Genomic DNA, 17142 nt, shown 5'->3' with positions numbered 1-17142 from the left:
AAAATTCGTTAAAACTATTCAAAATGGATCTTATTCAAAATTTGATAAAACTAAAATTTTGGTCTGTTGCAATTTCTTTAGGAATGAAATAGAGATACATCATTTGCTTGAGCAGTATTTTTCGTCCAAATGCCCCTAGCAATAGGGTTTTTTAGCATGGTCATTATTTTACATCATCTGCCCTGAAAAGTTTTTGTGTGGTTTGAAAATAAATAGTATGCCAACCGCTCTGAGTTGTGGTTTGCTGTGCTTCGAAATGTTTCGCAGCCGTGTCTGAACATTGGAACGAGAGATGCCAAGGAAAAAGATTCTAGAGCCGAGTTTAGAATTGTGTATCACCAATGTTCCGATATCATCTGACTTGTTGAATGACCAAACGAGTCCGCTCATATATGTTATACTGAGGAAAATTGTCGCAAAAGAACATTACCCGCGAAAATTAATAAGCTGAAGAAGAGGGAGTGGCGTCACGGGGAGATAGGCAAATTCTGAAGCACGTGCTCTGGCTTTGGCAGCGGCTACGCCGACTACAGGTCGCCATGCTTACCGACGAATATTGATTCGGATTAAACAGCATCCTTTCAAATATGCGAATGAATTAATCATCCAAACATGGATCACAAAGTTGTCATTATCCAGCGTCATGATCTTCTGCTCCCTCGCCTCCAGTTGTCCTACCTACACCGGCAAGTTCTCGCGACGACACATTTTGACCCCCAGTTCTCGCGAGAACTGCCCGGCAAGTTCTACGACTGCGCAGCCGCCCAAGACGAATCAGAAACAGAAGCCGACGACGACGACGACGCGGCCGCGGCCGGGAAGTTGAGTCTGGCGCCGTGGCCACGGAACTCGAGCGCCGCGAGATCGTATGCGCGGGCGGCATCCACGGCGGTGTCGAAGGTGCCGAGCCACTTGCGCACGGCGCGGTGCGGGTCGCGGATCTCCGCGGCCCACTTCCCCCACGACCGCTGCCTCACGCCCCTGAACTTGCTCCGGCTCCTCCTCCGCGTGATCTTCCCCACGCCGCCGCCCTTCACAAAGCTCGCGGCGGAGCATCCTTCGCCCTCGCTGCTCGAGCCGGCCGGCGCCGCCGCAGCAGCGAACATGTAGCCGATGCACCCGTCCACGCCGCAGCTGGCGCACGCAGGAACTGCAGCGGCAAAGTGCGGCGACGACGGCTCGAGGTGCAGCGTGGGGACGACGGCGTCTCCGTTTACAACGGAGATGAGGGCGCGGAGGAAGAGGGAGTCCTCCTGCCTGGAGTTCGGGAGATGGAAGCCGCTGCCGCCGCGCTCCAGCCTCGGCGCCATGACGGGTGTCGCGAGAAAGTTTTGCGTCTCCTCAGAGAACGACGGAGATGAGGGCGCTGTGTGAGTTAAGTTCTCGTGCTCCGATGTTGGATGTTGTTTGGTGCGGTACCTTTTATAGGAGACGCATGTCCACGCGCATTTGAAACGGCGATCACGTTCTTATCGTGGGAACGAGCGAGTGAGTGAGCAAATGCCTTGCATGGGTTGATTAGGCACTGCTGACGGCTGGTTGCGACGATATTTGAGCTGTTCACACAATCATGTTTTAGAATAGATAGATTTTACCTACGTAGTATCAAATTGTATATATACTACTGGTACTATCGGAGTTTCGCCGAATCTTATAAAGCCAAACTGTATACTATTTTTCTTTATGAACACAGACGCAAACACTCATATACACTCGCATACGCTTACCTTTATGAACGCACACACGCACACTTTACCCCTATGAGCATCTCCAAAAGACTGAGCACCTCCAAAAGACTGAGCTCACATATCATCTTGAAATTTACGAAGTCATCATAGGGACCCCGTCGTCGACGGGAATGTCTCCTCACACAGAATGCACACCACCGAAAATCCTGAAATAAATCCAGAAATAAATGCGAGCATCAGACCCTGGTGGGCTGGGAATACCACACAGTCCCTCTAACCATCAAACCACAGGTTGGTTCACCCAAATTGTATACTATTAGTACATATATCCATCTTTTTGTAAATCTCCTGAAATCCAATTGTATACTCTTTCCGTTTCATAATATAGTGCGTATAGATTTTTTTAAAAGTCGACTTTGCAAACTCTGACCAAAGTTATAGAGAAAACTATTTATATCTACAATATCAAATATAGAAAATATGAACCTACATCTTATGATGAACCTAATTATATATGTTTAGCATTTTAGATGTAAATATTTTTCTCCATAAACTTGGTCAAATTTTATGAGGTCTGACTTCTCAAAAAAAAATCTATATGCACTACATTATGCAACAGAGAAAGTGCTATTTTACCCGCAGAAAAAAAATGTGTACTTTTGGTACAATTTTTAATCACCATTTTATCTGGTGGATTTAACTTTGGAGGTGCATTTTACTAGATTTACGTCCAACGATCCTCAATTTCGTTAGATTTCCAAATTACTGGGTGAAAATGCAATGGGCTATGTTTATTTTTCAGACTGATATGGACAATTAGTGTGCCCTTAAACAATGGCGGTGGCTGTCTGTCGTTTTGTTGGTGGATTTGTAGCACTTCCGTTGATTTTTTAACCAATATTAGTAGGTTTTCGTCCCATAGAAGGTGTTTCGAGTGAGGGCACCTCCAGCGGGTTTGCTGCTAGTGCTCAATTTTTTCTCCCTGCTTTACGCATGCCTCCTTCGTATCTCTGTGGATGATGTATTTCTATTAGTGTGGTTTGGTCCGGTTAGAAAAAAAAATGTGCCCTTCAGCTTTCCTTCCTAATAAATATCTCTTACTCTTTGTCATGTCACATGTGGACACAAATATTCTGATGGTATCTTCACTATCAAATCACTATGCAGACAACTATGATTGTGGATTTTCACAGTTCTTATGTAAAATCAAAATATTTCTACGATTAATTGTCACAAAAATCACTTTAACCAGAGATAATTTGCTGAGAAGGGCTTGGAAAGGGGGGAAATACCATTTTGTTCCTGGGTGTATATACACTATATATGAGAAAAAAAGTATTAATAATTACAAGAAAGTCGAAAAAGTTTAGAAGGTTTTTTTGCAATAAACTTGACTTTGTTTTGCACTACTATATAAATTTCGCGGATAAAAACCCAATGTTGTCTTTAGGAAAAAACACACACAAATTATGTGCTATTATAGGTCACTATTCACACTATTTTGGCTGATTTTTTAAAAAGGAGTCAATGCATGTTTTTCTTTTTGTGGAATTTTTCTTACAAGTACAATGGAAGATCAACTTTATTTCAAAAATTTCCGGGCTTTTTTGACTTTTTCTAATAACTAAATATATTTTCCATATAGGGTGTATATACACCCATAGACCAAAAGTTCCCCTCCTTGGAAGGGTAGCAACTGTTGGGTGTTTTATGGACAAGACGAAAGCACTGATCACTTATTTTTCCAATGCTCTCCTGCTAGATTAGTGTGGAGTTATTTTTAATGTGTCTTTGATTTAAGAACTATTACCGACAACTTAAATGTATGATTTGGTGTTTTGATATTTGTTTCTACAAAAGATAGCAAACATTTGGTTATAGTTGGTGTCTCCGCCATCTTCTGGACCATTTGGATATGCAGCAATGATATTGTTTTTGATAGAAAATGTTTATTAATCCAGTAGTCCTCCTCACACAGATATGTCATTGTATTACCAGTTAAGCAATTTTGCAGATAAGGGAGGAAAACAGAAGGGTGCTGATGTTGGGGGCAAGAATCATAGAACATGTGGCAAGTGAGGTGTATCAAGATCATAAGGGTGTCGTCTAGGAGTGCTCAGGATTAGTGGCTAAAGCTGATCTTCGACTGTGACTTCACCTAGTGGTGTAACTTGTTCTCTCTGACTACTTTTCCTGGATGCATCATTTCACTAGCGTTTCTTGTTCCATGTCTGAGTTTAGTCTAGTTTGGTCGCCTTCTGAAGTTTGGTTCTTAGTTATCTTTTAAGGTTTGTAAAATGTTGTGTGCAGGAGTCTATCTCTATCCGCATGTTGAGTTGTCCGCTCTCAGGTCTTGTTCTTTTGGCAATGTTGTTGATGAATGTTGCTAGGATGCTAGTGCTTTTTAGGGGTAGTTTCTAAAGTGAACCAAATGGTTTCTTTGGTAGAAATCGGAGAGGGAGGACACTCTTTTATTGAAAATACTCAGTTTGGGAGGAAATAAGGAGGCGAAGTTCAAAATGTGCAATGCACAACGATGTTGCGTCATAGAAAATGCGAACCAGCTTACAACGGACCCCAACTTGTAATAGTCACCAAATCTTATAATTGATTATATGTAAGGAATTTGTATCCTGAGTTTATGAAGTGTGTATCCGAAAAATCACAAAATTAAATCGAGAAAAATACAATACCTAGGGGGAAAATCACAAAACTTTGGCTTAGCAAAATATGTTTGACGATATGTGGTGATCTCAACCACTCCAAGTATATTTAGGCAATTAATCTTTTAATAGTAAATTTTATGCTCTTACGGGAAATCATGAATCAATTATTCGGTTGTGATTTATATGACAATCTTCGCAACATGAGACCCTTGATTTTATCAGATTTTAGAACATAGTTGGGTAGAATTCAAGCGAACCTCATACTTCAGGTTGCAACAAGTACTCCCTCAAGCTCCCTTTCAAATACATCTCTCTTCCTCCTCCTTCTCTCACAAATGGCCAAGTGGATAACATGACAATGTTCGGTATGGGAGAAGCATCCTAAAAGTGGTGAACCAGTCGGTGGAAGGGTGGCCCCAACTTGTAAGATGGGCTATAGACCCGTATCCTGCGTCTACCATAATCTGTCATGAAAAAAAATCTATTTAAAGCTTTCTGTATTTGATGAAGAATATGCCCATAGAAAGGTTTGCCCGCATCACTAGGTTCTTGTTGGATTAAATAATTTGTGCTCATCCACGAAGAGCTACAATGACATGTTTGCGAGTTGTTGATATTTTTGCTTTGTTTTGTACTTCAAATCTAGTCAGTACATTGTGGTGTGAAGATCTATTTATTTCTTATTTTAAAAGGCTCCAATAAATCAGTCTATATTCCTTATTGCAACGTTTTGTGTCGTGCACTTTAGCAGCGAATAACAATGATATAAGCCTTGCTTAGGAAGACAGTGAAATCATCTTGACTTAGCGATGGCTATCCGTCCAAAATCGATCAATAAGAATCAATTTTCCTTTAATTTTGAAACATGACATGACTGCAAAAACTAAAAGAGGTTAAACTTGTTGAGTATATTGATTATTAGGAAAGACTAAATAGACTAGGATTAGTTCTGGCTTGTCTTGTATTCCAAGTTGATCATTGTACTCCTATATATATGCCCACGAGGCTCAAGCAATACAACAACTATTCCACCAAATCCTCTCTCTCCCTTCCAACATGGTATCAGTTTCCGGATTCTAAACCCTAGCCGTCGCCGCTTCCGCACTCGCGCGTCGCCCCCGGGGCGGTCGGTCTCCATGACCGCCTCCGGGGGCCGCGCCGCCCGTACCTAGGGTTCGTCCGCCGGCCGTGTTGGCCGGCTGCCCTAAAGAGTCCTTTTCCCGATCCTTTGATCCGGGTTTTTCTCTCTTTCGTCGGTCGCTTTGATCGGCGTCTACTTTTTGATTTTCCGATCTATTCTTGATCGGTTTGCGTCACCCACCACCGCCGTCGACCCCGAGCGCCTCTACTCCGACCCCAGCGCGACCAGCCGGCCGCGCCGAGGCGGCCTATTAGGGCCAGCCACCGTCTGCGCGTCGGTCCGCCCGTTGCCCTGCGCCAGCCGTCACCGCCCTGCTCCGACCGGGAAACCTTCATCGCCCCGACCCGGCGGCTTCGTGCCATGCGATGGCCAATCATAGCCGTCGCTCGCGCAGCGGCCTGCCGATCGATCCACGTCACCCGCCTCCGCCGCGTCTGCACGGCGGCTCGGCGGTCTACCTCGTCGGCCTCGTCCTCAGCTGTCAGGCTCGTCGGCTGCCTCAAACTCGGGCGCCGTTGCTCCGTTGGTCGCTCGGGCCTCGCTGCCCGGGCGCCGGTGCTGCTTTGGCAGCCCGGGTGCCGGTGCTGACGTCCCACGCCGTCCGTCGTTTCCGGCCTCATCCAGGACTCCGCCGCCACCACGCCTCCATCGAGCGGCGTCCCCGTCCTCGCGCGCGATCGGTTTGATCACCCGCTTACCGCCGCGATCCGCCTCATCTACGCCACGCGACCAACCTGGCCCGTTGGTTGCGCGCGCCTCCGCAGGTCCCGTGAAGATTGTCCCGAGTTCAGCGCGCCCCTCCACCGGTCGAGCAACGGGCTGCTGCTGCGTCGCCCAGTCGGGCCGCAGCGCCGCCGCCCCGTGGTTCTCCTCCCAGCTGCACCGACCCGTGTCACCGCTGCGTCGCCCCTTCGGGCCGTAGTGCCGCGGCCCGCGGTCCACAGCCGCCCCGGGGCCGTCCGCTCCAGGCCATCCCCATGGCTGCACCGACCCTCGCGCCGCCGCTGCGTCGCCCCGTCGGGCCGTAGCGAGCGTGGACGCGGTCCACGCCACCATCCTGAGGCCGTCCCCGCGGTTGCACCGACCCGCGCTCCGCCGTCGCGCCGCGGCCCGCGGTCCCCGCCGCTGCCCTGAGGTCTTCCTGCTGTCGTCCGGACCTGCCTGCCGCTGCTGCGTCGCCCCTACGGGCCGTAGCGCCGCGGCCCGCGGTCCACTCCGCAGTCACCGCGCGTCGACCTCCCGTGGTATGCGCTGCGCCGTCTCCCTTGGCGCGGGAACGCCACCGTCCGCGCCGGTCTTCGTCACGCTGTCGGGTTCTTCGACTACTTCGAGCACCGCCGCTGCGCTCCTAACCTAGCCGCCGTCGCCGCCGTCAGGTTGCCGCCGCCGCTCTTCTTTGGCCGCCGCCGCCACAGCCGCCCGTACACCCCCTTCATCTTCGTCCAGCACCAGCCCGTCACCAGCGTCGCCCTCATCTACCCCGACCGCTTCATCTACTCCGACAACCGCGGGCGACATTGGCCCCGCGTCGATTGGCGCCGCAACCGTCGTCGAGTCCTTCTCTGTTCGCCTCTCAAACTTCCTCGACATGGCGTACATCTCGTGCAGGTCCCAGTCTACGCATGCCCGGTGCTGGCAACACCGCCGCGTGCCTTCGTCCACGACGTATCCCCGGGCCTGGCAAGCCTGGTGCGGTGCTTCGTCAACTTCGTCTTCGTCCGTCTACGCATGCCCGGTGCTGGCAACACCGACGTGTGCCTTCGTCTACGATGTGTTCCCGGGGTTGGCAACCCCGACGCGACACGTCGTCAACATCATCTCCTTCTTGGCGCACCACTACTTCGACACCACTGCGCCCACGACTAACTCGGCGCCTCCTTGCGCCCGCGGCTCCACAACGACTTCCTCGACACCGGCTACCCCGAGTCGACATCGACCATGGCATTCTTCGCACGGCTACCTCGACCACGGATCCACCACCCACGCTCTCGGCTACATCGACAAACGGCACAAAGGGCTACCGCCTTCTTGAGCAACCTCATTGGTTTTCACTCCAGCCACAACTCTGCGATGCATCGACCGTTACGACTATGGGGGGGGGGGGTGTCCGTCGGCTTGCCTTCGGATTCTTCTCCAGTCTCACCGTCTGCGTCGCTCCCGTTGTGACTGCGGGGGGATGTTGAGTATATTGATTATTAGGAAAGACTAGATAGACTAGGATTAGTTCTGGCTTGTCTTCTACTCCAAGTTGATCATTGTACTCCTATATATATGCCCACGAGGCTCAAGCAATACAACAACTATTCCACCAAATTCCTCTTTCCTTTTCAACAAAACTCAGCGTAGCTCTAAGATAACATGACAATGGTCTAAGATTTCAGGATGCTCATTGATAATCTGCACTATGTTTTGCAAAGAAAAAAAACGACTTTCACCAAGTTAGCTAGAAGAAATCAACATAGCGTGTGGCAAAGCTGTATGACCTCGCGCTCTCTGTGGGAGCGAGCAGTGACAAAGTGGAGCTGTGAGACTTTGACCAAGCTTTGACCAACTTCACAAATGACGCTTTAGAAAGTGAGAGCTCCCACCGTCACCCCGGTGTGAAAAGAGAACCCATAGAGGAATAAATTCCTTCACAAATGTCAACGCCGGCCGGTCAGGTTGGCCCATCCTCGCACGTTGCGGGTGTGTCAACGCCGGCCGGTCAGGTTGGCCCATCCGCCTTTCAAAAGTGGGTTTTTGGATTCCAGCGGATGTGGCTTTGAGGCCGGCTTGTGTTTAACGATTTCCTTTTTTTGCAGGTTGGTGTTCAACGATTTGGATTGCTTAGAGCAATTCTAGCAGACCCCGCAAAACGTCCTGCCCGCAAAAATTTCGGCGAGTATGCGGGTTCGGTCAATTTTCTGGCCAGAACAGAGCCCGCATACTTGTCCGGTTCGCAAAATTTTTTGCCGCGGCCCGCAAACCGCACGCACCGAGCAGTATAACTGCGGTTCGGCGATCCTTTTGCAGATTCAAACCCTGTCCCCCCCGCCGCCACGAGCCACCCGGCGACCACCCGCCCCGCCTCCAGCCGCCATGTGGGGGCGAACGTGGAGCTCCGGGCATGGCTCCGGCAGCAGATCCGGCCATGAGCGCGACCCGGAGCACGAGCGGCGCGTCCGGGCGGACGGCACGAGGAAGCGTGGCGCACGGAGGTGGACCAACCGTGGGATGTCGCCGCCGCCGAGCTTCAACCGCCGCGAGACGGAGGAGTACGACCGTTGTAGCGCGTCATTCTCCTCCGCGAGATCTTCCTACGCCGGATCCTCCTCGTCCTCCGGCGCGGGCTTCCTTCCCAAGAAGAGGGAGTGGTCGGACAATGAGGAGGAGCCGGAGCCGCCTGATGATGATATAGACCTAAGGTAGGGTCATAGACCTGACCTGTATACCCTACCCAAGGTCACTACCCTAGAAGCAAAGAAACTCAAGAGACAACTGGGAGTGCCGAATGAAGACGTCGAGTGCAATCCACTCGACCAGTCATATCACTCGGTTACCCCTCCTTCCTGAGACCACTCGACCATACAAGAAACCACTCAACCAATGAAGACCAGGAGTCGCACGGAACAGCAACGGTCAAGCATTCACTCCGTAGTCTTCAAAGACATTAATAACACTTTATAGCTAGCGTTATCAGTAACCCCCTCTCTTTATGTACATTGAACTCTCTGTAACGGGGGATGGCTGGGATCCTGGCGCACTCTATGTAAGCCACCCCTTCCTTTGGAACAAGGGTTCGCACCCCCTGTAACACACACACACACACACATATACTGAAATCTAGTCGACCGCCTCCGGGCACCGAGACGTAGGGCTTTTACCTCCTCCGAGAGGGGCCTGAACTCGTAAACACTTGCGTACAACCTCACCGTAGTTAGGACCTTGCCTCCTCATACGTACCCCCTACTCTTACTGTCAGTCTTAGTACCACGACAGTTGGCGCCCACCGTGGCGCAAAGCGTCTTAGCGACTTCCGGCGAGGTTGCATTTTCTTCAGTCTTCATCAACATAGTTTTTGGTGGCGGTTTGGTTATGGGCCGCGAGTTCCAACTTGGCGCGCTCACTTTTGTCGCCGGCGACTCGGCCTGGCTCCAGGAGGCCCCCCTCGACGTCGAGGCACTGCCGATCCGAGGTTCGTCGCACTTCTGCGCGAGTGCCCGTGGCGTCCTCCTTCGACAGCCGTCGACCCCGTACCAGTCGACGCCGATGTCGACCTCTCGCTCCGCTGGACGTCGCCGCAAGCGATCGGGCCGGTCACGGCTCCAGCGGTGGGTGAAGCACACGGTGGCTCGGCATGCGTTCACCCCACAGGTTGCGGCGATCGAGGCCGACGTATATCACTGCGGTCCAGTCGACCCGTCGACTGACTTTGCAGACACACTTTCCGAGAGCGGGAGTTGTGACCCCGCGGTGGAAGTCCTCATGGTCGACTCTCATCGCGGCCCGCCCGGTTTCCGTCGCAGCAGTGAGGACATGGACGGCGACGGTACGTCGCTCGGCCATGAGGAGTACTAGCCCCAACCTTTCAGTTTGTAGCGGAGGGAGGAGCTGCGTCGCCGCAACGAGGAGGCTCTCCATACCCCCATCATAGGGGAAACCGCTGAAGCTCGGGCTTTGGAGGACGTGCACCTGGCCATGCTGGCCGAGCACACTCGTTTGGAGAATCTCCAACATTCTCTCGACGAGCGTGCCCATCGATTGATCCTCGGATCCAGTGGGCATACACGGCAACTGTTTCCACCGGAAACTCAGGTATTCCACACGCTGATTCAGAATCTCGCAGCTGCTGTACGTATTACGGAGTCCATTCAGCCATCTCGCTCGGAGGCGGGAAGGGGCTTGGAACAGATCAGAGCGCTGCTCCGAGCGGCAGGAGATCAGAACTCAGCCGTGTACCAATCGTGGAACAGAATTCACAGTCGATTGGTAATGGCAGATACCATCCAGTTGGCACACAGTCCTAGGTCACCGCTGAGGCAAAGGGATCGTGAGCATCATCAGGATCGGCATTTGGGAAGAGTTCATGGAGATGATGATCGTGAGTTCACCCGCGACAACTACCATCGAGTGCCTTCGCCCCTTCTGAGGGGCGGGTCATACGTGCCCCGGTGGTATGACGACACGCGTCCATACGGTAATGACCGTAGAGTTCCAGTCGACCCAAGAGAGCCTGGGTTCGATGCGAGGCCAGCCCTTGTTCAGGGCTTGGTCGACCAGAACAAAGCATACAAAGAAGGGCTAGACAGAGACAGACCCAGCGGGAGCAGGGTCCACGTATCTGGCCGCGAGTGCATCGAGAGAGCCATCAGAGCCACCGAGATCCCCCACAACTTCAGATGGCAACTGGTGTCAGCAAGTTCACGGGAGAGTCGAAGCCAGATACTTGGCTTGAAGATTACCGAGTGGCTGTGCACATCGGCGGTGGCAGCAATGAGGTGGACATGAAGCACCTCCCTCTGATGCTTGAAGGTTCTGCCCGAGCTTGGCTCAATCAGTTGGCCCCGGGGAGCATCTTGAGTTGGGATGAGTTGGCCCGTGTATTTACCAGAACATTCGAGGACACCTGCAAGAGACCTGCCGGTCTACCAAAGTTGCAGCATTGTGTGCAAAAACCGAATGAAACCTTGAGATATTATATCCAGAGATGGATCACTCTGCACCACACAGTGGAGAATGTGTCAGATCACCAAGCAGTTTGTGCCTTCAAAGAGGGCGTTCGCTACAGAGAGCTCAATCTGAAGTTCGGTCGGACAGGAGATATGACTCTGACTCGGATGATGGAGATTGCCACCAAGTACGCTAACGTCAAAGAGGAAGACCGACTCCGGAGTGGTAAGCACAAAACAGTCGCCCAAGACATCGGAGGAGAAATTCCAGTCGGAAGCAGAAGCGAAAGGCTGAGGCAGCAGGACCCGCCGAGGCAACAGTGTTGAATCAAGGAAAGTTCAAAGGGAAGCCCAAAGGGCCCTCGAATCCCAAGAAAGTAAAAGATCAAGTTGGAAATGATGTGATGGATTTTTCGTGTCATTTCCACACTAAGAAAGATGAAGAGGGGAATCCGATTCTCCCCAAGCGTACCACTCGACAGTGTCGACTCCTGATCCGGAGCTTCCAAAAGAAGGGTCAGCCCAACGAAAAGGATAAAGATTCTGAGAAGGAGGAAGACAAGGAGGAAGAGGAAGAAGGATATCCCCATGTTAATGCCACCCTGGTGATTTTTGCTGATGTCGAGAGCAAAAGTCTATTGAAAGTCATTAACAAAGAGGTGAACATGGTTGCTCCGGCAACACCGAAATTTCTGAAGTGGTCAAAAACCCCAATGACATTCGACCAGTCAGACCACCCGCCGCGAGTAGCTACCCCTGGGTGGCAGGTGCTGGTGGTCGACCCAGTTGTTGGGGGCACTCTACTGACCAAAGTTCTGATGGATGGTGGTAGTGGCCTCAATATCCTGTACGCCGAAGCTCTTAAGGGGATGGGCATTCCGATGTCCAAACTCAGCGAGAGCAACATGAGGTTCCACAGAGTCATCCCAAGAAAGAAAGCCGATTCACTTGGCCAGATTGCTCTTGATGTGGTTTTCGGCGACGAAAAGAATTATCGCAAGGAGAAGTTAACGTTTGAGGTTGTGGATTTTGAGAGTGCTTATCACGCCATTCTGGACAGACCTGCCTATGCCAGCTTCATGGCTCGACCATGTTATGTATACCTCAAATGAAGATGCCTGGCCCCAAAGGCGTGATAACAGTCTCTGGTAACCGGAAAAAGCAGAAGATTGTCTTCAGGATGGCGCAAAGATAGAAGACGAGCAGATGACAGCTGTGGAGTTCCAAGAGTACCAGAAGACAGCAGATCCGAGTGATTTGTTGCATGCCGAGAGACCTGCCTTAGAGTATGCATTCCAGTCGGCCGGGGAGACCAAGCCAGTTCACATCCACCCGACCGATCCCAATGCCGCTCCAACCCACATCTCAACGACACTCGAGAGCAAATAGGAAGCCGCACTCATCCAGTTCCTCCGTGAGAACTAGGACATCTTCGCATGGAAGCCATCTAACATGTTGGGTATACCCAGGGAACTGGCTGAGCACCGTTTGTGAGTTGACTCAAAAGCAAAACAGGTCAAAGAGCATCTCCGTCGGTCCACCATGGAGAAGAGGAAGGCAATTGGCGAGGAAGTGGCTCGGCTTCTGGCGGCTGAGTTCATCCGCCAGATATACCACTCCGAGTGGCTCGCCAATGTCGTTATGGTTCCCAAGAAAGACAAATCATTTCGAATGTGTATTGACTTCAAGCACATCAATCGGGCTTGCCCAAAAGATCATTTTCATCTGCCCCGCATCGACCAGATAGTCGATTCAACTACGGGATGCAAACAACTGTCCTTTCTGGATGCTTATTCCGGGTACCAACAGATCCGACTGTTTGGACCCGATGAGATCAAGAATGCTTTCATCACCCCGTTCAGGTGCTTTTGTTATGTCACCATGCCCTTCGGCCTCAACAATGCTGGTGCCACGTTCATGCGCATGATCTGGAAGTGCCTGCTCACTCAGATAAGTCGGAATGTGAAAGCATACATGGACGACATAGTGGTTAAGGCATGCTAAGGTTCCGACCTGCTGACTGACCTTGCTGAAACCTTTGCCAACCTAAGATGGTATGATGTCAAGTTCAATCCATCAAAATACACATTCGGAGTCCCAGGCGGAAAATTACTCGGTTTTCTCGTTTCCGAACGAGGAATCGACGCAAATCCAGAAAAGATTGGCACAATCCTTCGAATGAAGCGCCTAGTGCGAGTGCAAGATGTTCAGAAGCTTACTAGTTGTTTGGCTGCATTGAGTCGATTCATCTCACGCCTCGGTGAAAAGGCATTGCCTCTTTACCGACTGATGAAGAAGTCTGACAAGTTCGATTGGAATGACAAAGCCAAAGCAGCGTTTGAAGAGCTCAAAGCCCTGCTTTCCACCCAGCCGATGCTTGCTACTCCAATCAGTAAAGAGCCTCTTTTGCTTTACATCGCAGCCACAGGACGAGTTGTCAGCACAGTGCTCACAGTCGAGCGGGAAGAGGAAGGCAAAGCCTTCAAAGTTCAGCGCCCAGTCTATTACATTTCAGAGGTCCTGACCCCGTCCAAGCAGAGATACCCTCATTATCAGAAGCTTGTTTATGGGATCTACTTGACCATGAAGAAAGTTGCACATTATTTCTCTAATCATTCAGTTTCAGTCGTCAGCGACGCTCCATTATCAGAGATCCTGAACAATAGAGATGCAACTGGTCGAGTGGCAAAGTGGGCGATTGAACTTCTTCCATTGGATATCAAGTTTGAGGCAAAGAAGTCCATCAAGTCTCAAGCAATTGCAGATTTCCTCGCAGAGTGGACAAAACAACAACAACCGACTCAAATCCAGTCGGAACATTGGACCATGTTCTTTGATGGGTCCAAGATGTTGAACGGCTCTAGCGCAGGAGTGGTCTTAGTGTCCCCAGGAGGAGACAAGCTCAGTTATGTCCTCCAGATTCACTTTGATTCTTCTAATAATGAAGCTGAATATGAGGCACTATTGTATGGGTTGCGTATGGCCATCTCACTCGGAGTCCGGCGCTTGATGGTCTATAGCGAGTCAGATTTAGTGGTTAATTAGGTAATGAAGGAATGGGATGTCAGGAGTCCCGCAATGACTGGTTACTACAACGCGGTAAGAAAGCTAGAGAAGAAGTTTGAGGGGTTAGAGCTCCACCACATACCTCGACTCAAGAATCAAGCGGCTGATGATCTGGCGAAGATAGGTTCCACTCGGAAGCCTGTCCCTAGCAATGTGTTCTTGGAGCATCTCCACACCCCGTCAGTACAAGAGGATCCCTTCAAGGAAGAGCCCCCGCAACCGATAAGTTTAACCAACCCGACTAAGATTGAGATTCTAGCTGTGGTCGACTTCATCATGGAAGTCTTGGTGATCACACCCGACTGGACAGTACCGTACATTGCGTACATTCTCAGAAAGGAACTCCTAGAGGATGAGGATGAAGCCTGTCAGATAGTCCGTCGATCCAAAGCTTTTACAGTGATGAAAGGACATCTTTACAGAGAAAGTGCCACATGAGTGGCTCAGTGCTGCATCACCCCAGAAGAAGGTCGAGTGATCTTAAATGACATCCACTCGGGGACCTGTGGCTACCATGCGTCCTCTCGGACCATCGTGGCCAAAGCATACCGAGCAGGATTCTATTGGCCTCGAGCAAACAAAATGGCAAAGGATATAGTCAACAAGTGTGCAGGCTGTCAATTCTATTCCAACATGTCCCACAAACTTGCGTCTGCCTTGAAGATTATTCCACTCGTCTGGCCATTTGCAGTCTGGGGGTTGGATATGGTTGGCCCCTTCAAGACCGGTGCGAGTGGTTTCACCCATTTGCTTGTAGCAGTCGACAAGTTCGCTAAATGGATCGAAGCTAGGCCCATCAAGAACCTCGGTGCAAGCACTGCTGTCAGTTTCATCAAGGAGTTGATATTCAGATATGGAGTTCCTCACAACATTATCATAGATAATGGCTCCAACTTTGATTCTGACGAGTTTAAGGCATTCTGCACAACCCAAGGCACTCGGGTAAATTACGCATCAGTCGCACACCCGCAATCAAACGGACAAGCAGAAAGGGCGAATGGTTTGATCCTCCAAGGATTAAAACCCCGCCTAATGCATGACCTCAAGCATGCTGCTGGAGCCTGGGTAACCGAGTTGCCGTCCGTCTTGTGGGGGCTGAGAACAACGCCAAATCGGTCGACTGGACGGACTCCTTTCTTCTTGGTGTACGGTGTCAAGGCTGTTCTTCTGAGTGATTTGCTGCACAATGCCCCCCGAGTGGAACTATTCACAGAAGCCGAAGCAGAGCAAGCACGAGAAGACGTTGTAGATCTCCTGGAAGAAGAACGTGAAATGGCTTTGATCCGGTCGACCATCTACCAGCAAGATCTGCGTCGACTCCATGCCCGAAATGTCAGAGGACGAGCGTTCCAAGAAGGAGACCTGGTTCTCCGAGTGGATCAGAAACGGCCTCACAAGCTTGCTCCGGCCTGGGAAGGCCCCGTCACCATCACCAAGGTGCTTCACAATGGAGCCTACCACATCTACAACATAGCCAAGAAGATAGACGAGCCACGTGCGTGGAATGCAGAGCTGCTCCACCACTTCTACACATAGATCACTCGACCTGACGAGTTGTAATAAAAGTGTTTCAATTTGCTTCTCAAAGACAAGATTTTTTCAGTATCATAATGATCAGTTTCCCATAAGCATATGTGTCTAAAATCCGCCAGTGGGTGGCTTAGCTGCGAATCCGATTCACCTAAGTTAAAAAACATTCCAAGTGGAGAGCAATCCTCCCACTCGGGGGCTTAGCTGCGACCCCATAATCGCCTAAGTTAAAAACATTCTGAGTGGAGAGAAATCCTCCCACTCGGGGGCATAGCTGCGACACCGTAATCGCCTAAGTTAAAAACATTCCGAGTGGAGAGCAATCCTCCCACTCGGGGGCTTAGCTGCGACCCCATAATCGCCTAAGCTAAAAACATTCCAAGTGGAGAGCAATCCTCCCACTCGGGGGCTTAGCTGCGACCCCGTATTCGCCTAAGTTAAAAAACATTCCGAGTGGAGAGCAATCCTCCCACTCGGGGGCTTAGCTGTGACCCCGTAATCGCCTAAGTTAAAAACATTCCGAATGCAGAGCAATCCTCCCACTCAGGGGCTTAGCTGTGACCCCGTAATCACCTAAGTTAAAAACATTCCGAGTGGAGAGCAATCCTCCCACTCTGAGGCTTAGCTGCGACCCCGTAATCGCCTAAGTTCAAAATATTCCGAGTGGAGAGAAATCCTCCCACGCGGGGGCTTAGCTGCGACCCCGTAATCGCCTAAGTTAAAAAACATTTCCGAGTGGAGAGCAATCCTCCCACTCGGGGCTTAGCTGCGACCCCGTAATCGCCTAAGTTAAAAAACATTTCCGAGTGGAGAGCAATCCTCCCACTCGGGGGCTTAGCTGCAACCCCGTAATCGCCTAAGTTAAAAATATTCTGAGTGGAGAGCAATCCTCCCACTCGGGGGCTTAGCTGCGACCCCGTGATCGCCTAAGTCACGAAAGATCCCCTGAGCTACGCCACAAGTACAATGTGTGCTCCATCCCGATCTGCAAGGACGACGAGGTGTCGATTGAACACAGCGTTTGAGCTGCACCACAAGTACATTGTGCGCTCCATCCCGATCCGCAAGGACGATGAGGTGTCGACTGAACACCGTGTCTGAGCTACACCACAAGTACAATGTGCACTCCATCGTCCTCAAGGACAAATCGGTTCAGAATCAAAAAACACTCGAAAGCAACAAGAGCAAGAGCCAAGATATTCAAGGAAAACAAAGCTCAGATAAATCCCTCAAAAGTTCAGAACCACGACGGACAGAAGTGCTCGGGCATCAAGCCCGATGGAGTTTAACGGTTACATAATCACTCGGCATCCCGAGGCAAATAAAGGGTATGGCATAATGTTTGTTCACTCGGCAGGAGGAGGACTTGCTGGCTCGACGAAGCTGTCAAGGTCGGTGCTTTC

At 50.7% G+C, this 17142-nt stretch overlaps 1 protein-coding gene across 1 annotated transcript; it reads right to left on the bottom strand.

The window, feature by feature from the left end:
• Positions 1–426: 426 nt before the first annotated feature.
• LOC123134584 (ethylene-responsive transcription factor ERF109-like) lies at positions 427–1380 on the bottom strand. The gene has a single exon (XM_044553807.1). The coding sequence runs from the start codon at positions 1308–1310 to the stop codon at positions 747–749; it is 564 nt and encodes a 187-aa protein (XP_044409742.1). The 5' UTR covers positions 1311–1380; the 3' UTR covers positions 427–746.
• Between the last annotated feature and the right edge of the window lie 15762 nt (positions 1381–17142).

This window comes from Triticum aestivum, chromosome 6B, assembly GCF_018294505.1.
Source record: "Triticum aestivum cultivar Chinese Spring chromosome 6B, IWGSC CS RefSeq v2.1, whole genome shotgun sequence".
NCBI lineage: Eukaryota > Viridiplantae > Streptophyta > Magnoliopsida > Poales > Poaceae > Triticum > Triticum aestivum.
Note: the sequence above shows the minus strand (reverse complement) of the source record. Positions and strands in the feature narration are given on the sequence as shown.